The 15,767-nt window shown below is 50.8% G+C and overlaps 3 protein-coding genes across 5 annotated transcripts in view; 2 read left to right on the forward strand and 1 right to left on the reverse strand.

Annotated features, from left to right (window-relative positions):
- Positions 1-6,298, forward strand: part of ZNF638 (zinc finger protein 638) — a 43,164-nt gene extending 36,866 nt beyond the window's left edge. For both annotated transcript variants that reach the window (XM_063310522.1, XM_063310523.1), the window contains 6 exons: positions 544-1,711; positions 1,810-1,869; positions 1,967-2,236; positions 2,471-2,560; positions 4,475-4,593; positions 6,020-6,298. In XM_063310522.1, the coding sequence (XP_063166592.1) occupies positions 544-1,711; positions 1,810-1,869; positions 1,967-2,236; positions 2,471-2,560; positions 4,475-4,593; positions 6,020-6,082 (1,770 nt within the window). In that variant the 3' untranslated portion in view covers positions 6,083-6,298. The remainder of the gene's footprint in view (positions 1-543; positions 1,712-1,809; positions 1,870-1,966; positions 2,237-2,470; positions 2,561-4,474; positions 4,594-6,019) is intronic.
- The window catches only part of PAIP2B (poly(A) binding protein interacting protein 2B), a 178,146-nt gene that overhangs the window by 78,884 nt on the left and 83,495 nt on the right, over positions 1-15,767 (reverse strand). The gene's annotated exons all lie outside the window — the stretch shown is intronic.
- DYSF (dysferlin) overlaps positions 12,095-15,767 on the forward strand; it is a 128,876-nt gene continuing 125,203 nt past the window's right edge. For both annotated transcript variants that reach the window (XM_063310330.1, XM_063310332.1), the window contains exon 1: positions 12,095-12,195. In XM_063310330.1, the coding sequence (XP_063166400.1) occupies positions 12,108-12,195 (88 nt within the window). In that variant the 5' untranslated portion in view covers positions 12,095-12,107. The remainder of the gene's footprint in view (positions 12,196-15,767) is intronic.

A 15,767-nucleotide genomic window follows, 5' to 3' on the forward strand; every position in this document is an offset into this window, starting at 1 on the left:
GACTTTGCTTAGTCCACTCCAGAGTTGTTTTTAGCAATTCCCTTTTTGGAGGGTGCCTTCAAGTCAGTCTTGACTCCTGGTGACTGCTGGATTAGTCCCTACAGTTTTCTTGGCAAGATTTTTGGAAGGGACTTGACCTGGCCTCCTGCTTCCCAGGTCTGAGAGGGAGGGACTGGCCCAGGGACACCCAGCCGGCTTTGTGCCTCAAGCAGAACTAGAGTCTCCCAGTTTTTAGCCTGATACCGTAACTACTAAAACAAACTGGCTCTCATCAATTAAAAGGTAGGATATAAATGGAATGAATGAATGAATGGTGGCAGGAATATACTCCAAAAAGACAGACTGCTCATCTGCTTCTCTGAACCTATAAAAGGTCTCCTTCATTCAGGACTGCCCTCTGAAACTTCCTCCTCCTCTGCGTTGCCAGCACACTTCCTTTTTTTTGTTTTCTTTCTTTACTTCTGATACCTGCCACAATGATATGTCTCTGGGTTGTTTACAAATCAAATTATGTAAAATTGCATGTTTTTTTTCTTTTTTTAGGAGGAGGAGCTTTTCCCATTTAATTTGGATGAGTTTGTTACAATGGATGAAGTTGTAGATGAAGTGGACTCTCCTTCTCAGCCCAGGAAGAACTCTGTGAGGGGCAAAAGGAAGGACCCCCCAAAGAAAAATCTTCCCTACGAGCCAAGCTCTAAGAGGAAAAAAACTAAGATCTCGGCCAGTCCTGTGGCCGAGAGCGAGGTCTCCTTTGTAACCTTGGATGAAATTGGAGAAGAAGAAGGTGGGATGGCCCAAGGGGAGCTTCTGAACTTGGAAGCCATGCCTGATGCCCAGGCTCTGGTCACCGTTGATGAAGTCAACGAAGAGGAGGAACTGATTGACGAAGTTATCCAAGATCCACAGTCACTTGTTACACTGGACGAGATATCTGAGCAGGAGGATGCTGCTCTTCATGAGATTGCTAAGGGGGCCTTTGCTTCAGGGGAGAATGAACCGGATCTTAAAGCAGAGCCTTTGGTGACTGTGGATGAGATTGGGGAGGTGGAAGAGCTACCTCTGAATGAACCTTCACATTTCAAGAACGAAGAGATTGTAAAATGCAAGGAAGATGAAAAGGTAGTGGTTGAAGATGCTGGAGATTTCCTCTCTTCCCAGATTCCAGAGGATCCCAGCATTTTAGTTACAGTGGATGAGATCCATGAAGACAGTGATGACCAGCCATTAATGACTTTAGATGAAGTGACAGAAGACGACGAAGATTTCCTGGAAGATTTTAATCGCCTAAAAGAAGAGCTTAACTTCGTTACTGTGGATGAGGTTGGCAGTGAAGAGGAGGATGAAGAAAAATCTGACATGCCTACTGGCAGAAATTTGGAAGAAGTGACCAAAACAGTACCAGAACAAGAGGCTGTAATATCGGTTGAAGAAGCAGAAGAGGATATCCTGTCTTCTGCAGGATTAGAAGACACTGGCATTTCAGATGACACCCCGCTAGAACAGAGAGAACGTGTTTGGGATGAACTGCTGGGAGGCGAAGTGTCTGCAGCCCAGCTGGGGGATCCTGAAAATGAGTGCCCTGGGGAAGAGGAGGTAGAACTGGACAGGCAGAAGACTATGCTAGAGTGTAAAGAGAACGAGGAAGGAAAAGATTTGGAGAAAACAGACCCAGCAACTGAATCAGATTCCGGTTGCACGCAGCTGTTGACAGGTAGGAACTGGATTGGCCTTGACTGGGAGAAGTGCTCAGAGAAGCAGTAACAGCTTTGTGAGCAGGCTGAAAGCATATACTGCACCTTCTGTTTGCAGAGCCTGTTGTGATCCAGAAGAAAGAGGAAAGCGATACAGAGGAGGACCAGCAATTGCCTGGTAAGAGCACATTTATGTAGCAGGTAGGAAAAGAACTTCTGGGGGCAAAAGGTACCTTAAAGAAACACAAGAAATATCAAGATTTCTGTTGAAACAGTCCCGGAGAGCCAGGGAGAGGGCGCTGAGGCTGAAGTAACTGAAATGGAAGTGGAGGGAAGCTCAGCCGCGACTTCTGCGGAGGAGAGGAAGGGAGATGCCGTAACAGGACCTTCCCCAGGCTTGGGAGTTTCCACGGAGAAGGCGGCAGCTGGAGAATCAGAGGCGGGATCCAAACTATCTGCCCAGGATCCTGGCCTGTGGTCCGATGCAGTTCTGGAGAACTGCAGCGAGGCGGCTCCGTTGCAGTCCTGCGAGAAGCCTGGCAGAGGTAGGGACCAGAGGTAGGGTGTGTTGGCGTGTGCTTGGCCCCATCTTGGCTCTGCCCTCTGCTTCTGATGATCTCGCCAAACGGCGCAGCATCTGGAGTTTGGAGAAGCAAGTAAGAGGCGGGCAGGCAGTCCCCAGATTTAAAAGTCGCATCTGGCGCGAGAGTGTGGTGTGACTGTGGCCCTGTGTCGGTTGCCGTGAAATGTGTTTGCTAACGGGAATGTCACTGTTGTAGATTTGATTGAATCCAAATGTGAAGAACCCGAAGCTAAACAAAGAAAAGTAGATTCCTCGGAGAAATTGAAGACTCCAAGCCAGCTGAAAGGTACACCTGCAGATGCCCCTTTGGGGTAGTGCATCCCGAGGCAGAAGCCGTTTGCCGTCTTTGCTGTCTTCAGTGGAGGCCACTTGCCAGGAACGGCTTCATCTGTGCTCCTTCGGCTTCAGCATACTTTGAAATGGGTATCGATATCGAAGCAGCCAGACCAGGTTTTCTGTACATCCCCCACCGCAAAGACTGCAGGCAGTTAGCACACTCTAAAACAGCCCCTGAGCAGACCCACCATAAAACGAAAAGTAATAAGCTATCCTGTCAAGGCTGGCCACCCATCTCCACTATTACAAGATAAAGGTCTCAGTGGTCTTCTGGGAGACTGGGGGGGGGGCTCTTGTACGGGGGAAAGGCAGCCCCCGAGGACCTAATCTGGACCCCCATTTCTTCCACATCGTATGAGGTGGGGACTGTTAACATCTGTTTTCAGGAGGAGCATCCAAGGCAGGCAGAACTGACTTGGGGAAAATGGCCTTGCAGGTGCACAGCCTCCGAATCAAGTAGCCTGGCCTCTAGAGGGTGTCATTTACAGAATTGTAAGTCGGAAGCAAGAGTTTGTGCTGGCCTTTTCCTTCATTTTTTAGCCGCTACCCTCAACAAGTTGCTTTCTTGAGGTTCCCAGTTCATAGTTCAGGCAGATTTCTAGAGCATCCGGTATATGCAAGACATCATAGTCCAGACACCGCAGACTGCTTCCCATTCCAGATGATTTACTTCCCGGAACGCTGTGTTCAGGAAGCAAAACGGAATAGGATGCTTTGCATATCCCTGCCCAGTACGTCTTGTTTGAGGAAATAATGGAAATGATAATTGAAAACAAGAACAGTTAGGAAGGAGTCATTTCCTCTTACCAAGGTATTTCAAGAAATGCTTGACATCTTCAGTGCTTGACAGTTGACATCTTGGTATCATAAATGTAAATAAATGATTGTCAGGTACTTCCAACAGATCATTAGCTGTGATCTTCTAGTCTGTAATTTGCAAAGAGGGCTGCAGGTTGAATGCTGCTTCCTTCTTCCTAAGGGAAAACTCTGGAAATCTTTCTTAGAAGGAGGCCACGGGTGGGGTGTGTGAGAGAGCTGCCTAAGGAGGGCTGATGAAGCCCAAAACATTGCACTGGGGATGTCTGAACTCCAAACATATATAGAAACGAAGCTGCCTTGGAGGACTTTGCCAAGAGGCTGTTCCGGGGTTGGAGAAGAAATGGGCCGCTGGAGCAAGACGGTGGCCGTCTGGGAGCTGCGGGTGGGCGTGTGAGAGAGGCGTGTCCTGCGGGTCCGTAAGAAGCAGTGGAAGCCCTGCCCGAGGCGCCGTTTGAGAGAGGCCGTTTTAGTCTGTCTGCGTGGCTTTACGCTGGAGGAATCTGGAAAAGTCTCCTGGGCCACCTTTTCCCCTGCTTGGTTAGCAGAGCTTTCTTCGGGTGGGGGAGCTGTCCCTTGTCCTGCCACGTGAAGAGTCATCCATGCTGGCCCACCTCTCAGGCGCCCGTAATAGAGGAAAGCTCGGGGCACAGGCCGCCCTGCTGGTTGGATCCCGAGGCCAGAGAGGGAAGAGGGAGGTGCAGGGGCCAAGGGAGAAGGGACAGAGCTAACTGAAGGGAAGTTGGGAAGGGTGCTGGAGGACCCGCTCCGTTCCGCCGAGGCCGTGTCCTAAGCCCCTTCTCAGCTCTGCTCTGTCGCTTCTTTCCATCGAAGTGGTTTGGGGACGCTTCATTCTTCCAAGGTGGACTTGGCCAGTCTTACGATGTGCAGCTCCCTGTTTTTGAATCTTAATCTTTGGAAATTTAGCTAGATCTGCTCTGCATTTCTTCCTCTTGCCCTGTTTAGGTGGTAGCAGAAAAGATGAACTGAAATAGTCCTTGGTAATATTTCATTTCTTTGTTTGGTCTGTGTGTCGTCTTCATTTAAGATTTAGACTTCCTTGTCCCAAAAGCTGGCTACTTTTGCCAGATTTGTTCCTGCTTCTGTGTGGATGAAGCATCCATGAAGACCCATTGCCAGTCTCCACTTCATCAGCAGAACATGGAGGTACGGCTTCTTCCTCTTCCTGGAGAACCTCTTGACAAGGAGCACAAGTGTGAAATTTAGGAGCAGTTTTGCTTTTTCAGCCGGGTATAAGTACTGTGTTGTCTGCAGCTGTCTAGGAGAAGGCGGCTGTTAGGCTCTTGGCCAAAAACTAGCAGGTCCTCTTCCAGGGATCCTCACAGAAAAGATGCTCCCAGAGTTTTTTTGGTGGGAATGGTCATGGAGAAGGGGCGAGGCTCAGAGAATCCCAGTAACTTGACCATTTCCCCTCTCCCACCCGTATATGAGGGCAGAGTTTCCCTCATTTTCTTTCTTACCGCCCCCCGTAAACTGGTGAGCCGTGGGTTTTTTCTCAACTAATGAAGAAGCTTGCAAGGACCTGCTTATAAAACGGTTTCCCAAATCCTTTTCATGGATAGCTCATGGAAACTTTACGTGGCAGCGTGAATTGTTTCTCCTCCCTATGAGGCTTGCCACGGCGGCGCTTATGTTGCCCAGAAAGGAGCCAGGCCGTGTCTGTAGCAGCGCCCGGGGAGCAGCCCAGGGAGGTCTGTCCTAGCAAGGGGAGCGGAAGCGGAACGGTGGTAGTACAGACTGTAAAAAAAGACTTGAGGGCTGAGGACGATGACAACAATGACAACAGTTAGGACTATTTCAGATACACCAGAGCAGAAAAGGAAAATCAGACGGGGCGTTAGCTGGATCCTTAGACACAAGGAATGAAAGGGGTGCCCAAGGATGAGATTGCAGAGAAGCTGGATGCATTCCACGGAAGATGTTGGGCCAGTATTGGCTTGCTCCGGGAGGGAATCAGAAAAATTGGGTTCTTGGTGTTCTCCTGACCTGGTGGTTTTCCTGCAGATACTGCGTTACATCGATAATGTTGGGTGGTCTAGAAATGAAATGCCGGTAGGAAAAGAACCAAACTCAGGGAATACCGAGGACCCAAGAGTCCAATCTTTGGCTCGCTCTTGAGGGGGTGGATGGTTAGCCAGATGGCAAGTAATTGTGGCGATTTAAAAAACAAATGTCCCGTTTAAGTAAGTGTGCATTGATACATGTTGGGACAGAAAAAGGCCTGTCCTCCTCCTATGCTGATGTGGCCTAAGCTGTCTGTAGCCCTCATTTAGCAACTGACTCATTTAGTAACCATTCGCAGTTACGACAGCGATGATAAAGTAACTTTACGACCAGTCCTCGCAGTTACAGCCTTTGCAGGTCTGTAAAGCAAAAGAAAGCTGCAGTAAGATCATAAGGAAAGTCGTGGTTTCACTTAGTGACCGCTTTGCTTAACAGCCAAGTTGCCAGTCCCAGCTGTTAAACAAGGACTACCTGTATTAGGAAAAAGTGCTGGAGCAGTAGGGCCAGTAAGCGCTTCCCCTTTTCCTAATTCGTTATACAGACTTCAGAAGTGTACGTCTCTTTTCAGAAATTCATGATCAAGAGTGCAGCAGAGGAAGAGGAAGGCACTGAAGAAGAGAGTGCAACATGATGCAAAGATGGGAAGTGCCTCTGCCAGTTGTGTTTAGGGTCCAGTCACCTCTGTGTATTATGTTCGTGTTTTTTTACTTTGTTCCTTTGAAGATTTTTCATGTCGTATCCACTTTTATTCATTAGAGAAGCAGGCTAATAAAAATTGTGTAGTGACTTTGATTGCTTTCCACAATAATGCTGGAAGTGTTCAAATAAATTCTTACTGTAGAGTCAACGTGTTGAGCTGCTGCTTGGCTCCATTTTTTATTCTGATTAGTAGAAATGGCCAACACTCCGTGGTTGGCAGAATAAAGTTCTCAGTCCTGCGCCCCTGAGCTCTGGCTGCAGACAGCTGAGGGGGCCAAAGGAGTGAAGTCCCGGCTCGGTCCATTTCTTACGCTGGGAGAGGGAAACCGACTGGTGCATCTCCACCCAGTGGCCTGCTTGGTCCTCCTGCTCAGCAGCCTTGCCGGCCCGTCTTCGCTGGCCTTCTGTCATTGCGTTTGGCACATCTGTCAGTATAGCATATGCTAATCTGTAGTAGCGACCCTTCCGTCCAGTGCTAGGTCACCCCAGCCAGCAGAATGCCAGCATAAAACTCCCCGACATCGGTTCCACTTCCCCAAGTATAAATGTCCAAACGGAAGCTGAAGTTTATTGGGCGATTGCAAACGATTCTTGGTGAAGGATTGAACGTTCTCGCCAAGACCAGCAGCCCACAGCACTTTCCTTGACGTCGTCGTATATCCTCACCCGGAGTTCACAAACGTCACAGATACAGCTGGAGACTTTTTCAGCTACCTTGTTTCTGCAGCTTGTCTTTGTCCTAACTGCCAGGAACCACGCTGAGACAAGGAACTGGTCTCTAATGTTTTATTGCTTGTACATAACAGGAATCCTAACGAACTGAAGAAGCGTGGGAAAAACCCAGCCATATAAACCCCAAAGGTTAAGGCGGTCCCGATCTGTGTCTGTTTGAATGGCTGAACAGTTCCTCAGTGCTACGCACGCGCTTAACAGTCTGGATGGGAGCCCCCTGCTCGCCATCCTTACTCATGACAGTCTTGTTTCGTTCTGTTGCTTGATGGACAGGCTTTAGCACATGCCTAATGTTAAGTTTTGTTTTGTTTTTAACTGTTGTTTGGTTGGAAACGTGTGGAGGAGGGCTTTGCCTTTAAGCCAGATGTTCTGGTCGGAAAGGAGAGCGAGGATTTCTTACAGGGGTTGGGGCACTGGGATACTTTGGGAAACAATGTCCTGAACTTTGAAGGGTATTCGGTAGAACCCCTTTGCGCGATTCATTTCCGTTTGCATCAGTCAGCAGTATTACCTGTTTGATGTGATCCACCCATTTTATAAATAACGGATTTCATTCTGCCCTCCTCCTTCCTAGCAACAGAGTGAGTAGCAGTTTAGGTCAGGATGTTCCACCAGGTGGTCTTCCCGGTCTGATGGTGTATGAGGTCAGTCACTCCTAGAATTTGTAGCCCAAACTGGGGGCAGGTTTTAGGGCCAACAGACACATCTAGAGGGCTGATGCCCCGAACATTTTTGATGGGTTGAGCCTGCCCATTAATTGGATCCTCTCCAAGCGTGTATCCCTTTTTATCCCCATCCCCCCCTTGGGCACTTCGGCACAGTGGCTCTCCACTCCCCTTGGCTTGTGGGAACCATCTCCCTCCTCCCCCTGGCTGTGGTATTACACAGTTTTTTGTGCATGCCATACTATAAACTACTTTGAAGTAGTTTTGCATTAAGGAGCCTTTCAGATACCACCACCACCCTGCTCCTCCAGAGAGAACATTTTCAGGGCAAAGGGCCTGCTGTAAAATGTTCCAGGAGGCTTCATGCTTCTCTCCCCCCCGCCCCCCCAAATTCTAAGGAACAAAAGCTTGCCCAGGTTTCTCCAAGATTTCCACCCCCATGTTTCCTCCCTTCTCCTTGGAAGAGGGCAGCTGTTCCTTCTTCCCCAGGCACGCTGGGCTCCAGGGCACTTGCTGCGTTTAAGATTCCAGACTGGCACGTCAGGCTCGTTTCTGGTGCTCATGGAGCGTTTGGTAATGTCTGGATTGCTGTGGACATGGTTCCAGACGGTTGCTTTGATGGGGCATTTATTTTTTATTGTAGCAAATACTACAATGTACGTTGGGTGTGATTGTGCAAAAGTATTACGAATCCAGTAACAGCTGTGGATCAAGAAACACTCCCAGATGAGAACGGTGTTCAGAAGTGGACTATCTCTGATCCTGGAATTATGGCAATCTACCATTAATTCTACACCTTATCTTCCCTTGGAGACCAGGCAAAGACGAAAGCCATCACCCCTTCCCACAGCAGTGGGCTCCACTGCTAAATGCATGGAATTAAAGACTGATTAAGCTTGTCTGACCAAGAGAAGGCGAGGTTAGATCTTTTTAAGCTCCCATATAGAGCAGCATGGTCCTAAAACAGTGGCAGCGGTTTCTTCTGGCACAACATGGCAATTTGAAATGGGCTTTTCAGAGATTGGCTTTCTACATTGCCACCCAACTTAATGAGGATAGCAAACTGGGAAAACCTGGAAGATGGCAAATTCCAGTTTCTGTGTTCCTGTACATGCAGTCTGAAGTAATTGAAAAGTCAGATATTTGAAGGGGATTATTTTTCCACGTAGCTGAGCGAAGGACATGGAGTCCATGCCAAGTTGTGAAAGTTTCTTTACTAAGGAATTGGAAAGTAACCAAACCCACTGATTTACTTATTTGACTTCTATAGCTGCCCATCTCCGCAAGTAACTCTGGCCGGTGTATATAGAAATCAAATAATCAAATCATAGAGCTTACATCCCACCTCACTTCAACAGAACTCACACACAAGCATAGCATCCTTAAAGTAATACAGTGAACTATTAAAAGCAGCTCCAAACTAACCTTTGGAAATGCTGTGTGTGCAGGAACTATCCAAGCCTCAGTGGGGCAGTTCTTTCATCGCTGAAAGGCCCTGCTTCCAAGCTCCCACCCTAACTTCCTGTGGGGAAAATCTATATAGTTTTCCTTCCCAGTGAGTCACATGGGCCAGGCAGAGTATTCAAGGAAGACAGCCCCACCAGTAGGAAGCGCCCCAGCCATACAGGGGTTTACAGGGCATAACCCACACTTGAGCGGTACCCAGAAACATATTGGCAACAGATGCAGCACCCAGATGTTGTTCTGTTAAAGAGGCCGCCAGGATATGACCTTATTTTGCACCAGCTGAAGTTTCTGGGTCAGTTCCAAGCAGAGGCCATTCAGTAATCCATCCTGGAGGTGATGTGGGTGTGAGCAATGGTGTTCTTGATTTGCACTCCAAGAAGGGCCACAACTGGAGTGCCAGACAAAGCTCCAACTCATCTTGGAGGACCAAGTGTGCAAAATGGGCAATTGGCTTGGTTAGAGCAGTGTTTTTCAAACTTGGCAACTAAGATGTGTGGACTCCAACTCCCAGAATTCCCTAGCTGGCTAGGGAATTCTGGGAGTTGACGTCCACACGTCTGAAAGTTGACAAGTTTGAGGCAGCAAAATGTTTGGCCTCCCTTCTGCTGATAATGGAATTCAGACGCAGGGTGTGGAAGGACTTCCTGGTTCCCTTTCCCTTTTCCCTTGCAATGAGCCCGCCACCGCCGCATTTCAGCATGCTGCCGGGAAGTCGTCTCGGTGATTAAAAATACGCTGGCCCTCACTCTTGGAAAAAATAGCGTGCCACGGGGTCAGAAGCCTTGCACCTGCTGCTCCTCTCAGGCGAAACGTCACCGTCTTCAAATAGAATTTGGGACATGAACGCTTGACTCCTGCTGGTCAAATTTGGCTGAGAACCCAGGCTGCAAGGCAAGTGCGAGGCCAAAACTTCCAGGCGCCAAGGAGATGATCAGGGATGTCTGCAGGGGTGGTCAAAAAAGTCAAAAGGGGGCCGCAACAGTGTGATTGAAGTGTGGCAGATAAAAACCAGGCGGAAATCTGATCACATTGTTGTGGCTCTGACCTTTTGACCACACCAGGCAGATGTCCCTGGGCATGAGTAGAGGGTGGGCAGCAGAAGGGACAGCCCAGGCCTTGGACTAGAGTGGGAGGCTGGACCCTGTTGGGTTGTCTCATCTGTGAGGTGGTGGTGGTTTCCTCTGGATGTTTGTTTTGTATTACTGTATTTTGCGGAAGGCTTCCTTTCAAATCTTGTAGAGCTGTCATGGAGTTGGCCAGCTTATAAATATAATAAAATAACAATACAATAAAAATAAAATAAATGAACAAGGTGGCAGCTGCAAGGAAAAGATCGGCAAATGGACAAACTCCACCCCATGTAGGACTTGGAAGAGCTAAGAAAGGGAGACTCTGAGCAGATGCAAAGTTCCTTTTCTTTATTGCTGAGACAAGAGGCACATCAGAAAGCGGGCTTGGATCGCACGGTCTTGGCTGCCATCTTGACTTTCTGGACCACTCAGCCCCTGTAGCTGCCCTGGAGGCCGAGGCACTTCACTGCCTTCCTCCAAGGAGCTGGTGGGCAATCCAGGTGGAGTCACGGCAGCAGAGGTGCCAGTCTCTCCAGCCGATCTGCTGACCGGGCCCTCGGATCAGGAGGGGCTCACGCTCCTGTCAGCTCTCGGTTAGGCTACAGTAGCCCTCTTCACGGGGGGCTGCCCTGGAAGACAAGGCGGGAGCCATCAGTGGCCCAGAAGGGAGTGGCCTCTTGCTGACCAGCACCAGCCAGCTCAGCAGAACCACACCAGTTGTGCAGGTGCAGATGTTTAGCTATAAGGCCCCCTGTGGCTTGGTCCCTGGTTACTTTTGGGGCTGTCTCCTCTAGGTGGACTCTACCATTCTACCTGCTCTAGTGAGAGAGGATGGTTTGGATGCCCACCTGGCAAGAGACCAGAGGGCTGTCAGCCAGATACTAGCATTTGGAGGGGTTGCCCCCTCACTCCAGAACCACATGCCCATTGAGGTCAGGGCGGCCCCCATCCTGTGCTCCTGCACGCAGCTGGTGGACAGACCTCACCTGCAGGGCGTTGGGACAGAGAGCATCTTCTCCAAGTGGATTCTGCCTTCCCTCCCCAGTCTAGCCAAGGGAGAATGGTCCAGCCCACCCCCCACCCCCCACCCCCCACCCAAAAGCATTGGAGGGGTGAGCTTCTCAGCAGCAGCCCCTTCTCTTGGGAACAGCCTGGCCACCAAGTTGCAGGTACCCCCATATTTTTGCCCTTTGGAACAATGGCAAAGATTGGCCTCTTTAGGGGAGCATTCGGATATAGGAAGATCTTTCAAATGGTAGCCGTAGGTTTTATTAAGAGTGTTGAATGGGCTTTATGTTATTTATTGATTTTCTCAAATTTATATACTGCCCATCTCACTATGCAAGTGACTCCAGGCGGCTTACAGATAAAAAGGTCATTATAAAAAGTACAAAAAATACAAAGTTAAAAGAGAAAAGCTAAAAGGCAGAGAGAGTGGCTTGATTGTGATTTGATGGCTAAGTTGGCAACATGTAGGTAAATCAGTGGCTGTAACTGCCTGCAAGGTGAATCATGGCTGGATCCAGTCAAGCTATTTCGGGGCCTGAAAATGCCACAAATGCTTGCTTGCCTTCCATTCTCTAGCAGTAAAAATCCAGTAATAACAGAGCAAACACTGAAAGTCTGCTTTCTCTCTGCAGCTGCCTAATGGTTGGGCTGGACCTGAATATGTATTTGTGCGTGTGCATGGAAGTGTGAACTCCAGCCCTGATCCTTCTTCGGCCCCATTTGCTAGCTGCACCCAATTCCACGTTCATTTGCCCCTGAACTAGTCCAGGCTCCGGGACCCAGCCTCCGGAGCAGAGCGTCACTTGCGCCCAGCATTTCTGTGTCCCTGCTCTGCCGTTCAGCAGCGCGGCCTCGGCCGCAGGAGGCGGGTTCCCCTTTAAGAGGTGCTTGGCTGTCGCTGGAGCAACGTGCCAAGAGCAGCTCAGCTGGCCTGCGGGCAGAGGGAGACCGGCTGAAGGCGGAGAACTCAGACAACCCAGCGGCCCGGGGCAGACCGCCGCAGAGCTCCCCGAGAATGCTCCGGGTTTTCATCCTCCACGGCCAGAATGTCCAGACGCCGGACACAGACATCAGCGACGCCTATTGCTCCGTGGCATTTGCAGGTAAGAGGAAGGGCCGTGAGTCTGCAAATATGGAGAGACAGCGGGGCCTGGGACCAGTTCAGGCGTGTCCCCCCCCGCCCCCCGCCGCTGCTTTTCGCGACTTCTGCTCGCAGGTTGCAGTAGGTAAGACAGGCGGCCAGCAGGTTGCTCGGCAGACACGCCTCTGATCTCACCCCATTGGCAGGGCTCCCCAGCTGAGCCCCCGGCCCGCCCAGCTGCCGTGGGTCAGGGATCCTGCGGGAGCCCCTTCTCCACGAGCGGTGGGAACGGGGCTTTGCGTAAGCTGGAAGGCGAGGAACCTGCGCGTGTCTCCAGGGCTGTTGGAGCGCCTCGCCAAATGCAGCTCTGGTCAGCTGAACTCGGTCCTCGCCTGAAGAGCGTGGTCAAGCCGTGTCATCCCCATCCGCGGGGCCTCGCCGGGTTGAAGGGAGCCTCCGCGCTCCGGCCTGCTCCGGCCAGCGGGAACAGCCTGCACCCTTGCGGTTGGCTGCGTGGAGGGAGAGCCGCCGCCCGGCCCGGCCCGGGCTGGGAAGGGAAACAGAGCCACCCCGAACAGGTGGCATCTTTACCGCCCCTGCAAAACCCGCCCGGCTTAAGCCTGTTCAGCTTCGGCGCGCTTGCACCCGGGGCACCTAACCCTGCGGACAAGCCCCCCGCTTAATTGTGCGGCAGAAGGTCCCCCGGCTGCCGGGCTCTCACGGAAGGAAGAGAGTCGTGGGAGTCGGTGGGGCAAAACCCCAGAAGGAACTGGTGGCCCATTTCCCAGCCATCTCCTTCAAAGGCAGCGCTTTGTTAAACCAGCTTCTCGGAAGGCTGAGCCTTTGAAGAAAATGCGTTAGTCGGAAAAGGGCCCCCGGGGACGCTCCTGCGCACTAGAGCGATGCCAGTGATCGCCCCATCCTGCCCTTTGGGTTTCACCTGGGTGAGGCCGGCCACTTAGCTACTTCGTCTCTCCCCCCTTCCCAGGTCTCTCTTGCTTTCATTGCTGGCAGCGACTGACCCAGGGAGAAAACTAAGCTGAGCTCCGTGGCATCTTTCAAACTCTGCCTCCCTGTCCGGAGCAGACAAGTGGCTAATTAACTCAGGAGGGGGGGGGGAATTCCCGATTGGTTGGTGCTGCATTTTCCTTTTTCTCGACTTTCTCTGCTGCATGATTTAACTTCCTAAAATGTTTCTTCAAGCCCTGCCAGGACTGGCTGGAAGGAACAGCGGGCAAAGGGCCTTGCTAGAGTCTGGAACGGCAGACGCTGGAGGAAATCCAGTCTGGTTCTTCAGCATTTTGGGGGGAGGGCCTGAAAAGGAAGAGCTCTTCAGAGGTTGGATGGTCATGCTCTGGAGCAGCGTTTCTCAGCCTTGGCAACTTGAAGATGGGTGGACTTCAACCCCCAGAATTCCCTAGCCAGCATGGGGGATTCTAGGAGTTGAAGCCCATCCATCTTCAAGTTGCCAAGGCTGAGAAACGCTGCTCCAGAGGGTGCTGCAAGAAGCAGGGGGATGGTCTAGATGACCCCTAAGGCCACTTCTGTGATTCTAAAGCACGGGCCTCTCCTGGATCCCCGAAATCATGCAGCAGAGAAGATGGTCTGGGAGGTCTGGGGCATCTGTGACAATTCTTGGGCAGCTCCGTTCTGTGATTTGCCCTGTTTCGAGTCCAGGCACAGCCGCAAGCCGTTCCTGGGTCACGGCCGGCCAGCTCCGTCTACGGGAGCCCTTGCCAGTATCAGTGATGCTGTCTGCCGCTCACGGCCCAGCAGCCACTCACCATTTGGAAGCTACCCTAGAGGGCAGGAGTTTGTCGCGAAGAGCGATGTTGACTCTGGTGATCGGTCCTGACCTACAGAAGCCTGTTGTGGAGGATGGTGGGAAGCGGCATGCCCTCTGCACATGCTTGAAGGCACTCTTGCATTTGAGGTGACCGCTGGGCCTTGCCTCAGGGAACTCAGCTGGGCTTCCCCTTTTTGACAGGAATCTGACTGTTGCCATTATTCCTGCAGTTATATCAATTACATGAAACGCTGAGAAGGCAGAAAGAGTTTATATGTAGCCCAACATTTGGCCCCAGGAAGCCAACGGGGAAAGGGGAGGGACGAGAGATCAGTGACTCAGTGAAGTAACTCCTGTAATCATTAATCCTAATATTTATCTGTGGCTCTTCCATGGAAGCCACCCAGCGGGGTATGCCAGCTCCAGCAGTGACACCTTAAGAGTGTAAAAAGGATAAAACCACACTCAGAGATGAAAGGGGGCGGGCATGAGACGCAGCCAAACCCTGGGGCCAGCCAGGTGGATTCAGAACAGAGCAGGACTGGCAGGCTTCATCGGAACCCTAACCCTGAAACAGCCTTTAGAAACCAGAGGAAACTTTTAGGTAGGCCCCAAAGCGGTTTCTTCTGGTTTACTTTGGGGGAGCGGCTGGTGCAAAATCAGCAGTGGGGTGAATGTATGATTCGGTGGCCCTGGTTGAAAAATCAGTCTATTTTGGGGTTTGCCTGGCGCACCGAAGCATAAAACTAATCAGACACAATGCCAGAAAAACCAAAATTAAGTGTAAGTTAACCAGGACAAACCAGCAAACCAGCCAAGTGGGGGACTTCGGCGGACCACGGTTCAGCGTGATGTTCAGCCCCAGCTGAGAGTGTCCACAAAGCCCATACGGCTGTGCAAGACCACCACCGGATGCCACTGCTTTCTTTTATGGCTCTGGCTTCGGGTCAGGGAGAACGGGGGAGGGCTTTAATCCCTAGGGCTTGTTCCAAGGATCAGGAGCCACTGAAGGGAGCCTGGGGACTCTGGGCGGGGTGTTTACTTGGAAGCCCCTGGATGCTCAAGATCTTCTGCCCCCGCTCCACCTTTTGCGTCCAGCCCCCACCTGTCCCTTTTTCTGAGCGGGGGGGGGGGCAAGGGAGAGGGACGCTGCCAAGCCTCCTCCTGGCCTTCCACCTTTGTAGCTCCTTAGCTTCGATCATTCTGAAATTCGGGAGAATTCTTACCTAGGGATACCTCTGTGAAGTAAGCACTATTTTCGCAAATTACAGAACAAATGAGCCTAGACAGAGGGGCAGGAAGAAATAAATTAAATTATTCTCTTTCTAAAATACTTTTTCTCTTCTATACAAATCATTTCATCCATTTGTTTGGCTTTTTTGCTAGGGTCAGCTGTATGGTACGTGTCACCTTCCTAACAATTGTCTACCAAAAAACGGATAATTTTGTCCTTGAGGAACTCCCAAACCGGGAAAGCTGCTTTTGAACAAATCCTGATGTTCTGGAATTGTCAGTCTTGACTGTGGCAGAAGGATCAGCTTTGTCCCCAGATTTCTGCTGAGGGGGCAAGCCGAGGGTCTCCCCATGGGGGCATCTTTTGTCCAATTCTGTTGAATAGGGGGAACCAACTGACTGCCATCTCACTTCTAAAGTTAGTCATAGCGGGCAGTAAGGACATTTGGGTTCAGCCATGAGATGAATCAGCTGAAGGTGGAGCAGGCTGTTTGAAATCCGCCAGGGTGTTAAGTGTGTGTGTTCAGAGATCTTGCCGTGCCCAATGGAAACTTCCTTCCAAATGCATGCCTTTT

This window comes from Candoia aspera, chromosome 8 (genome assembly GCF_035149785.1).
Source record: "Candoia aspera isolate rCanAsp1 chromosome 8, rCanAsp1.hap2, whole genome shotgun sequence".
In the NCBI taxonomy this organism is placed as follows: domain Eukaryota; kingdom Metazoa; phylum Chordata; class Lepidosauria; order Squamata; family Boidae; genus Candoia; species Candoia aspera.